The sequence below is a fragment of the Alternaria arbusti genome (genome assembly GCF_024043155.1).
Source record: "Alternaria arbusti strain BMP 1465 chromosome Unknown scaffold_2, whole genome shotgun sequence".
Taxonomy (NCBI): domain Eukaryota; kingdom Fungi; phylum Ascomycota; class Dothideomycetes; order Pleosporales; family Pleosporaceae; genus Alternaria; species Alternaria arbusti.
Window position 1 is genome coordinate 2,574,393 of NW_026249942.1, and position 11,697 is coordinate 2,586,089.

At 52.9% G+C, this 11,697-nt stretch overlaps 2 protein-coding genes across 2 annotated transcripts; both read left to right on the plus strand.

Moving 5' to 3' along the window:
• Window positions 1-498: 498 nt before the first annotated feature.
• Window positions 499-1,903, plus strand: J4E86_002474 (uncharacterized protein; the record flags this gene model as incomplete). Its single annotated transcript, XM_051443033.1, has 2 exons — window positions 499-1,010; window positions 1,141-1,903. 2 exons carry the CDS (start codon window positions 499-501, stop codon window positions 1,901-1,903), a joined length of 1,275 nt encoding a protein of 424 aa, XP_051306621.1.
• Window positions 1,904-6,302: 4,399 nt separating this feature from the next.
• On the plus strand, window positions 6,303-9,495 carry J4E86_002475 (uncharacterized protein; the record flags this gene model as incomplete). Its single annotated transcript, XM_051443034.1, has 3 exons — window positions 6,303-6,398; window positions 6,656-7,255; window positions 7,450-9,495. 3 exons carry the CDS (start codon window positions 6,303-6,305, stop codon window positions 9,493-9,495), a joined length of 2,742 nt encoding a protein of 913 aa, XP_051306622.1.
• Window positions 9,496-11,697: the final 2,202 nt, after the last annotated feature.

An 11,697-nucleotide genomic window follows, 5' to 3' on the forward strand; every position in this document is an offset into this window, starting at 1 on the left:
ATTATTACCGCTGCCGGGTCTGAAACGGGGATATTTGGCCGCATTTCTGAGGCTGCGAATCGAGACTCTCTGTTGGACACAGTAACTCCATATCAGAAGCTCGGGCATCACCCCACTTGTCGAATAGCATTCCGGGACCTGTCCACACGCTTTATTTTTGAAATCAGCGCCTCTCCAGCTAGCAGACGCCTCTCGCACACATCTTGGATTATTATTTGTACCGCCCACGCCTGCGCTGCCCTGCATTGTCTCTCAGCCGCATCTCGCTCTATTACCTCCGACACCTCGGAGGCTGTGCAACTACTCCGCTGCCTTGCTGACGAAGCGGACAACAAAGCAAACACCCGGCCGGCGACTTTTTTACTGCAAGCATGACTGTCCACAAGGTACCTATACACATTATCCCAATTGACCGCCCCGAGTTGCGCTGACCGTGCCGCCTGCCAGGAGCCCATCAACGTCCGACCCGCCAGCCAGCAACGGCACTCGTCGAGCACCATGGCCGGCTCGCTCCCCAAGAACCGCCCGCACTCGCACTCGATATCCGCCGCCAACCTCAACCCGGCGCATCGCGTCACACGCCGGAAGAGCATGAGCCAGACGCCTGCGTCCAATGTCGCGGCCATTGCGGCGGCGGCCAAGGGCATGTCAGGGGCGCCGCTCGAGGGAGGCAGCAGCAATGGCCTGCGCCGCTCGTCCAAGCCGACGTCGCAGTTCCGGGGCCCCAACATGGCCCTCCACTCCACAATGGCGTCGAGCATGCCCGGCAATGGCGCGCAGTTTGGGCCCAGCAGTTATGGCGCCGCGGCGGCTAAAAGCGAGGCTCTCACCGACGGACCGACACTCGCAACCATGTTGGAGCAGGACAAGGCCAACTCCAAGTCGCGGAACCGTCGCGCGAGCGAGGGCTCTCGCCTGTCCAAGGGCGACGGCAAGCGAAGTGGTAGCGATCTGAGATGTGAAAAATGTGGGAAAGGCTACAAGCACAGCAGCTGTCTGACCAAGCACCTGTTAGTAACCCTTGGCCGACTATGGCCCTCCCACATACTTTCACGACTCATGACGAATGCCCTTTCCTCTCTCGCACGCACACATAGACTGCCATGCCTCTTGATAGTTCCGCGTTGACTTTTCTTCTAGTTGGGAACACACGCCTGAATGGCAGTACACATCTAAGCTGCTCATCTCCAAGCACCAGCAGGTCCAGCTGCTCGAGGCCGCCTCGGTCCTCGTCGCCATGAACAAGGAGAGCGACGGCGAGACCAGCGACCGCTCGTCCCCGCCCGCCTCGGGTTCGTCTGACCTGCGTGAGGAGTTGAGCTCCACTGAAACTACCCCGCCCCCGCAACTCGAAGACCATGCCGTAGGATCCTACCCTCACTCGCACTTTGGCACCCGCTCCCTCAAGCGCTACTCGGCCAACAGCTCCGCTTACAGCCAATCCTACCAGTCTACCGTCTTTTCCGACAATGGTAATGGCCACCACTATCGCCAGTGGAGCAACGTGTCTGACCGCCCCACTACGTCAGGCACCTCGGTTGCCGGCTCCTACCATGACGATGCCAATGACCATGCTGACCTCGCTGCCGCCGTCGGCCTGCTGAGCTGCTCGTACGGCACCCCCAAGACGGGACCCGTTGCGCTCCCGCCGGACGTGCCACCCGTGCCCCCGCTACCAGCAAAGTATTTTGACCTGAATGCCCGTACCCTGTCAGGTAGCACCACCGTCACCGCGCAGCAGTCGAGTATGCGCAACAGCTACCGCTACCACAGCGAGAGCAAGGACGTCGACATGGACGACGACCACTTCGCCGACGAAGAGGACTACCGTTACTCCAACTCGCGCAGCCGCGGCCGCATCGACGAGGACGACGACGAGATCTTCGGACGGATGGAGGAGTAGGAGCCTTCTGCGCTTGACACGCCCTTACGACGTCCCGACATCTCTTGCCATGTTTCTTTCCATCGCCTCCATTTCCCACCGTACTTCCGGCCCTGTACCACAAACCAAATACCAGCCATTTAGCAATCTATCTCCGCGAAGGAAAAAGACGCAGCCTGCACACCGAGGAGAGGGCCGTCACAACCCCGACGACGCCCTTGAGGTTAAAGTACAGGTCAATCATCCGAACCTGCCGTCTTTTGCTCACCTTTGCGTCGAGAGCCTAGTACCTGCAACAAATATCCCGGAGTTTTTTCCCTTTTCCTTGTCTTTTTTTCTTGATCAATCTTCATCTCTTCACCAAGAAGCTTCAGCCTATTTTGACATAAACCCATATAACTTTACAAATACTTTCAATGACGACGGGAGGACCATGATGGCCACGCTGGATAGCGTGGCCTGGATGGAAGGAGAGGAGAGGCGAGGGGTCTTTCCAATGTGTGTATGGTCCAGCCATCTTCTTGTACATTCGGCTGTGGAGGAAACCTTTTTTTCGAAACGAACCTTGAGGACGAGAGGAATCAAGATTGAAATGCCAAATAAAACATCTCAGTCGAAAGGGAAGAGTGCCCAACGTGCGAGTGTATTTGCTTTGAGTGAGGAAATCGAAGTGCTCCCGACCGAGCAGGACCCCGTTCGTATAAGAAAGCCCAAAGCTGACGAGAGACGAAGAAATTGACAACACAGAGACGGGAAAGAGAGGCGGGGGCAACCGGTCCTTTTTACACCCCAACCCAACCCAACGTTGGGTCGCCGAGATAAAGCGTGCTGAGACGGAGCTGCGAGCTGACTGGAAAAGCGGCCAAGACCGTTGAGGTTGGGGGGGAAATCGTGCTTTACCTTCCTCAGTTGATAGCTTAGTTTGGCACACCATAATCCGGGGCGCCGGGTGAGCGTTAGTACCCAAACACTGGGCTAGCTTCGTTGTTGCTGGAGATCCGACTGGATGGCTGGATGGGATGGTTGCTTCCGTGCTGAGAGGTAAGTAAGAGGGAGAGGCGTTAAGGTTCGTGGTGATGGTTGTTTGTTACGTGGACGGGATATCATCGTGATGTTTGTATGTTGGCTGTTGATAGGCGAATGGTTGAATGGCTGGGTTGAGTGGACGGGTAGGATACCCCGCTATGCTATGCTATGCCATGCCATGCTACCCCACGGGATAACAACAACATCACGTCAAGAGCTGATCGTGATCGTGACACCTTGGCAAAAGCCAAATAGAAATCAAGATGACAGCATACTGATACCGTTCCTCGGACCTCACTCACTTATGTACTCTTACTTGAAAATTAGCTGACGTACACCTCCAACAATCCACCTCCCCTTCCGTCCCCCGTCCCGCAACACACTTCTAATCAGGTGTGGATCGACGACGATCCCCAATCCTACGTTGTAAGCGAGACCCATCAGCGTTGGATATGCTGAGTGAGGCGGGTCGACAGCATCACCAACTTCCTGTCTGGGGAACGTGTGCGTGTTTCAAGTTGCGTGGTTGTGGAGATGAGGATCTTCGATCTATGATGGGGCGCGTGAGGACTTTGTTGGTTGGTGGGGGGATTAAGGCTGGGAAGTGGGGTATCGTGTATCGTGATGAGGGAAGGATGCGAGGACGCGTGGTTTGTTGTGGGTTTGGTGCGGTGGGTGGTGTGGGTGGAGGGGTGGGTTTGGTATCGTGATGTTTGTTTGGTGTGTGAGGTGCGAAGTCCACGGGTTGGTTTGGGAAGGTATGACGACAGATGATCTGCAGCTCTAAGAGGACATGCAATAGAGGCACGTCAATCGAGAAAAAAAACTGAACAGGCCTGCAGCCTACATCAACATGTAAACCTACTAGTCAGATAACCTAGCGTCGATGTAGGCTCTAGGCCTGTTTAGTTTTTTTCTTGTATGAGGTGGAGGGACACTGTACAACAGAGCAGGTTAGTTATAGGAAGTACATAACTGCCTCTAATACATGCAATACGTTTTGGATAATCTTCAGAATGAGACCCCTCTTCATCCCTCTGAACCTGACTCTGGCAAGGGTATATCCGATGATACAGAACCAACATCTCCTAAATCGGGCTTTCTCCCGCTGGCCTTGCTTGGAGTTCCAGTCGGAGGTGCCGGGTGCCTTCTGCTTCTTTACGCGAGAGTCTATACATTCACATTATTTAGCCAAGTTCAACAGCGTAACGCCACAGCAATAACTGCTATAAGCAACATTTCACGATACCCAGTGGGTAACTTGACATGGAAAGAGGAGAGCAAGGGTTGTATACGTACTGCGAGGCATGATGCTGCTATGCGTACACGAATGTCAGCATGAGTACTTCCATGTACGATAGTCCGCCTGCCGGTCGTTGTTGTCGAATGCCATCCTGTCTTGGTGTATCGCGTTTGTTTATCGATGAGAACGAGGATCGGAAATATCGAAGCTGCAATAGGTTAACATTGAACTTCTTCAAGGAACAACGAGCAGTTGTTGTATATCAGAGCAAGGCTGTAGGGACTGAAACACCTGACGCGCATGAAGCAGCATGAGAGGCAGGAAGAGGCCATCCCAGAGCACTAGCAGAGCTAAAGCGTAGGTGTTCATTGCCCAAGTGTGTGCGTGTAGGTATGTGTGGGGTTTCTCGAGGGGAGAGAAGACGTACTGCGGGTGATAGGTGATGGATATCGTCCAGTCGGGATTCGAAACTAATGATATAGTTAGCAGTGTCTGCACAGTCAAAGGTATGTAAGTATCGGACGATGGACGAGTCGAACTATAGGAAGGAGAAGACTATGCTCGATCGACCAAGGCTGAGGGGCAGGAAGACACCTTACCACGCACAGCTTTAGATGAACAGACGCAGGAGAACAGGCTGGGTATATAGTCGAGGGATGGTTGTGTGAAGAGTTGGAGTGTCACTCAGCTTTGCGGTCGCCATGCGACATCGTGCAGTGTCGCTCCACGTCCATATCATGCAAAGACCTGCGCCTGGCGATTCTCTGGCCATCTCGAAGTTCTTCCTAGTCTCTTTTGGATCGCTTGAATCTGCGCAGTCGTGGGTTCGTCGAGCGAGGATCATGGTAGACACGATGGCATTCTTGCGGCAGTCGTGGGGGCAAAGAGCTTCACTTACAAGGTATGCTGTACGTAGCTTACCAGAAGATGCAGACGTCAACTGGAAAATTCGTTATACCTCACCTCACGCTAGGACGGCCATGTGGCACGATAATTCGTGAGGAAGGTGGTGGAGTTTGAGATGGGAAGGCGCGGCCGTCTACATGACCCAGCACAACTACAATACCGCTACACTACCAGATCAAACTGCTACTTCTTGCAGTGACATGATCCTCCATCAAGCTCAAAACCCTCTTCGTTATCAAAACCACTTCTTCAAAAGCCATAAGCGTGCTCTCAGGAACCTACCTGCCTAAGTCTCAGCGCGTCGCGCGCTGCGACTCCAAGACCTATTCTACGCTGGATAGGCCTTCTTTCTACTACGCTGAACAGTCGGGGGATATAGGTTTGTCGCCTACATCAATGTAAAAACATGCGAAGTGGGTGATCCAACGTCAACGTAGGCTCCAGATGTGACAGGGAAAGACTGTACGTAGCGTCGCAGACAAGTCTCGCTAGACCGAGGCCATTAAGATACCCATAAATACACGATCTTGCATTGAATATGGTGGGTACTTGTGAGATCTTCAGGTTTGGTGGGTCACTGAGCATCGTGCCTTCCGGATTTGAAGCATCCATACAAGTCAAGCCGCGTTGTGAGAGACTGAGGCATATCAAAGGTTGAATGAAGCAAATGGTAATGAGAAGCAGCAGATGGCTGGCAATTAGAAAGATATAAGTGCCTGGGAATACTCAAATATCAACAGATCTTTTGATGCTCAATACGAAGTGAGGTAGCTGAATTGCCCATCTCAACTCTGGCTGGCTTCTGAGTTTGTCTGAGCTTGTGCTGTACCACGCATCGCTGTGTAACCTTCTGGAAATAAACTGGGGCCCGTGCTAAGGGGTTCATTGCAGCATATCATCCAAATATCTGGTAGACGTGTTCCTGCAGGATGCGCATGCATGTTGAGTACCCAGTGACGAGCAGCGGACGCTGTGCGATTTCATCTTAGACATGTGAAATCCGTCTCTGATGGAGTCATATTCGATCCGGGGTCTGATTGAGATACATGCAAACATAGAACCTAAGACAATGGCTTTGTTGTTGTGGGGATGGAAATAGATGTGGCTTCGGGCATGGCGTCACTCACGACCCTGCAGATCCGCACGGTTGCATGTTGCGGCTCTCCGGCGCTCGCAACACTGCGACCCAACACATGCTAGACAACTCGATGCCCTCCGACGAGCGCTGACCCACCCTTTGCTCCAATGCACCCGGCCGTCTCCATACTTGCCGATAATGTCGTCAAATACCACCATCTGCTCGCCCCGCTGCTCTACAGCGTCCTCGCGGCTGTCGCAAACGTGCACACACCGGTCCAGCATTCGCTGCTCATAACGACGATATCCTGGCTGATAGTATGGGTGCCGACTGTCTTTTGGGTGGGCATATATTCAAACAGCGACAGCGCCAAGAGGAAGACAAGCTGGCTGGCTGGCGCGCTGCTGGGTCTGTCTGTAATATGCGACCGCGCGGCATGCGATAAGCAGGGCATTTGGGCGACCAAGGTACTTTCAGACGGGATAAAGGGACAACATGCGACCGTCTAACAGCACTTCAGGCCCTAATTCCCTTCTTCACCGTCCTGTTCTCCGAGAACCAATTGGTCGCAAAACACCTTGCCCTACCCACCTGGACTGTTCTCGATGGCCCTGCAGCCGAGACCAAGACCCCCCCGGAGCGACAGCCTCATACCGAATCATACGGGATACTGGCAGTTCTCGTCGTCTCTGCGAGCGCTGTTCTAGGCGTCTACGCAGTTCCTACCACGGTCGCGCTCGGTGTCAGCAGTGCCATCTTCGCTGCTACTGGTCTTGTCCTGTTCGAGACCACCATACAAGCCGCGACAGAAGAGGGCGAGGGTGGCAAGCGAGGACTTGGGTCTGCGAACGGGAGTACGTTGCGGCGCGCCTCAGTGAGCGGTGCCTCGAGGCCGCAACGATTAGCTGCGCTCAGAGATGTCGCTGTGGCCGTTGCAGTTGTGTGCGGAATTGCGTCTATCCTTACCGAGTCGTCCTTGACTGCAAGCACGATATCTTGGGAGCCCGTATACAGAGAGTACAACCGAGAGTGGAGGGATGTACACAATTTCCGCATCCTGCAGCGCTTCTTGTGGATGTTGCCGGTTCACACCACTGTAAATGTTCTTGTTTTCGTTCTGGTACGTACTTTCTTCCATATTACTGTTGAACTACCTAATTACGCTGTCCTGTTACCAAACGCGGGTCTGGCGTCCTGCCGCGTCGTACCCGTCGCCATGGCTTTCACCCCAGCTTTTACTTTCCGGTTCCAAGACCAGAGACGTAGCTTTCACTCTCAACGTACTGTCACAATATCAAACTAACTAGCCGATAGATCTCTCAATATGGCGCTGTAAATACCTCTCTGTTGGCCATATTCTCTCACCTTGCTGCGAAACTACACTTCGCCCCGACCTTTTCCGCCGTTTTGTTTACCCTCATTTACGACGGGGCGGCACTTGTACACTTTTTTGAGTCATCCGGATCTCCCATTGTCATGGATTCGCGGCGCTCTAAGCGACTGCGTCGCTTTATCTTCATCGTTATGGCTCTTGCAGTGGGGTCTCTACTTTTCGGACGTTTCACTGGACCACCAACGTATCAGCACATCACGCATGGTGTTCTTACCGACATATCACTTTCCCCGCCTGGGATGCCACTTGCTCCGGTGTCGGTAGATCTGACCAAGGGTCATCCGGCTGCGCAATTGATTGACGCTGCAGAGGCAGACTTCCAAGGCACCCTTAACCGACAATCCAAGTCGCTCGCTGATGCGGTTCGAGAGTACCGACGCAGGAACGGGATCTCGCCACCTCCGCACTTCGACAAATGGTACGAGTTTGCGACGCGCAACGGTGTTGTGATGATAGACGAATACGACACGATCAATGAGATGCTGCTACCGTTTTGGGCGCTCAAACCATCGACGATTCGGTCGCGCATTGCGAATGCGTTAGGTCATGAAGATAGCTCCATGCTTGCAATTGCGATACGCCATGGCGCTGTAGAGAACTTCCAAGGCGGCGATGAATGGCAACAACAGGCTACCATTGGCATGATGAAGCAGTTTGTCCAGTATCTGCCCGACATGGATCTGGGCTTCAACTTACATGACGAACCGCGAGTTGTCGTGCCCGACAATCTGTTGTCGTCGATGGTGGCAAAGGCGAGGGACGAAATTCTACCGCGCACTGCGAAGAACACTGCACCTCGTAATGCCTTCTCTGCCCGTCCAGAAGACTTGAGTGATGGTACACGGTTTGCTGAAGTTAGCACGACCAAGTTCAATCGCTTTGCGCATCAACAGACATGGACGCATTCGCGGCTGTCATGCTCCCCTGGCACTCAGGCCCAAACCTTCGAAGACTACGCTGCCGATAACTTCACCGCGTATGCCGCCAGCGACCTTGGCTTTATTTACAACACAACCGCCTTCTCTGATATCTGTAACTCGCCTTCGTTCTCGTCAACGTTCGGATTTTTCGAGCGCCCCAACGCCTTCAGTATCATCCATGAGCTGACACCCGTCTTCTCACAGTCGAAGATCTCCAGCTTCCAGGACATCCTATACCCCAGTCCATGGTACTGGATGGGCAAAGTAGGCTACGACGAGACGCACGACACGACCTGGGAAAACAAAACCAACAGTCTCTACTGGCGCGGCTCCACAACAGGAGGTTTCAGTCGCAACGGCGGCTGGCGACGCCAACACCGCCAACACGTCGTCCAACGCCTGAACGCCCCCGACACCGCCAAAGTCCTCGAACCCGTCTCCAACCCCACCTCAACCTACGCCGTAACCTCGATCGAGCGCAAAGCCCTCAAAGACCTCATCGACGTCCACTTCTCCCACATCGGCCAATGCGACCCCGGCGACTGCGACGCCCAAAACGAATTCTTCGACGTAACCGAACGTGTCGACGGCCAAGACGCATGGTACTACAAGCACCTCCTCGACATGGACGGCAACGCCTTCTCCGGCCGCTTCTACAGCTTCCTCAAGTCCCGCAGTCTGACCTACAAAATGGCGCTGTTCCGCGAGTGGCATGCAGAGTGGCTACGACCATGGGTGCATTATATCCCCCTCTCCCTCCGCGGCGACGAGCATCTCGATCTTGTAAGGTGGTTCAGCGGAACACAGATTTTCGACGATGACGGCGATGGCGTTGTGGAAAGAGTCAAGGCGGATGGAAGCAAGAAGGGCGGGAATGGCGCGAGTGAAGGCGAGAAGAAGGCGCGGCTTATTGCGAAGAGGAGTTCTGAGTGGCATGATCGGGTGTTGAGGAATGTGGACTTTGAGGTTTGGTTCTTTAGGTTGCTGTTGGAGTATGGGAGGGTGGTGGATGATCAGAGGGAGGAGATTGGGTTTGCGGGGCCGTAGGTGGGCGTGAGATGAATTGAGGGAGTGTGTGAAGGGTATGAAGGAGGGAATCAGGGTTGGGTAGATGGAGTTGAATACATTGCTGTTCTATTTACATGTTCTGAGGATCGTGCACATGACAGTCGATACGTTTTGTTGATGTGTACGCGCAACTGGTGGACGCTGTGACCGAGTTACGCAAATGCATTTCTGTTAACATCAAACCATGCGGCGTCATTATTTAATTTACCCTAGCTTATCAAATACCAGATATGAAGAAGATCCCGAGGCCAACTTACTGTCAGTTGGGTTTGCGGGAAAAAGGATATAGCTGCTAAAGCGCAGCCCGATACTGTGCGGATATTGTCATCATCAGGAATACCGTAGTCCGCATCCAGAGCGAGACAAGCAAGAGGACAGAACTGGATCCAGTGCGCTAGATAGCGGCGCAGACGCACACTAACTAGTCCGCCGAGCTTGCATGACTACGAAGCGCAGATCTAGATACTGATATCGGGCTGTGAGCCTAAGCAGCCTAGCTCTAGCTGTAGTGAGGCTATGTATGCTTCTGATAAGGATTTGAACCTATACGACAGAATTAGTATGTATATTGCGGATGTAATTAGCATCTTTTTACCTTAGTGCCAGCAGGCTGGTGACTCAGAAAGGCATGCATAAATGCCCATTTGTGAGCAGTAGCCCCTGCGGGCGCAGACGGTACATGTCGCATCGACGACTGGTTTTTCCACATGGAAAGGACCCTACCTCCCGAACGACATTTGCGTCGCGCAGCATCATCATCATCCAGCGGAGTCACAAAACTAAACCCCCGGGCTAGAACTTGGGTCAACATTAAGAATGAGACCCTGTCTCACGCGAGACTATACTAGTATTGTGATTCTCTTTCCAGGTCCACCGGAAAATTCACACGAGACTGTGTGATGTAGTGATTCAGTCAGCTCCACTGACTCTCCCACCGGATGCAAGGAAAAACCTGAACAGGTCAGCAGCCTACATCAACGTAGAAACCTGCAAAGTAGGTGGCCTAACGTCGATGTAGGCTCCAGACCTGTTCGGTTTTTTTCCTTAGTTAACGTGCTCTAGCTTGCATGTTGAATGACCTTTCATTAACGTAAAAAAACTCTAGCAAAGTGCTCGAAGATCGAATGAAAAGCCCGTCTCACATCCTACTCTCCCACCGACGAACTCCTACTCGATAACCGCTTCCAACCCGCCGCTCCATTTGTAAAGTATCCACGTATCCGTCTCCAAGTCTTCTTCCAGAACCAAACAATGCTATCGATGATGGAACGGATCTGCGAACGAGGCAGAGCCTACTTCCTCCCCGTTCGGACACCGTACTCGGAGTAGAAATGGCACGTCGTGTTGTGAACCACGCCAGATGTGTCTTCTTTGAAGACGTTGCAGCCGTATGTTGCTGCGTTGGGTGGGGTGTACACTGTGTTTGGTTAGTTGACTGCTAATCGAATCTCGCAAAGTAGAGAAGATGACGGTCAAGGCTCAGTGAAGTACAAAGTAGAATGCAAAAAAATTGTACTTACAATGTAGTGAAACTGCATAGTCTGTGGGATGCGGATTGGATATACGATGCACACCAAGCGTGTCAGCCATGTATGTGACTTCGTTTTCAGCGAAAGTAGTCTCCTGGGTTTTGGTCATGGGCCGCTGGTTTTGTGCGTCGTCTTCGGTGGGGGTTGCGAAACGGGTTTCTGTTAGGCTGCCTTTGAGGACTTTCATGATGCAGTGCGCGTTTGCGTGGCTGGGTTGATGTCAGTTTTGGATCTTGCAACGCTGAGTTGCGCATTCGAGAGCGTGAGGTGTGTCCACGGTGAGTGTTTGAAGATGGTGGATTATCGAAAGGTCGTCTTACCGGCGTGTCTCCTGCTGACACATCGATCAAAGTAGATCGGCGAACGGAGTCGCTTCATCGTGCAGGAGACTGAAGCCATGGGATATTGTTCGCGAGGTAAGGCATGCTGATGTCAACTGTCGCAAAATATGACAACTTACTCGTGAATCGGGCTCTTCTTTCCAGGACCCCATACTAGGATAAGCTGTTCGATTAGCACCATCTTCGTTGTTTCGAGGATCGGGGACTGTACCAAGTTACTCTTGCCGTTGCCTTTGTCGACAACATTCCGTGTGTATGGTAATGTCTCAGATGGAAAGTAGTATTTCTTCCACTCCGACTCTTCCGAGGTG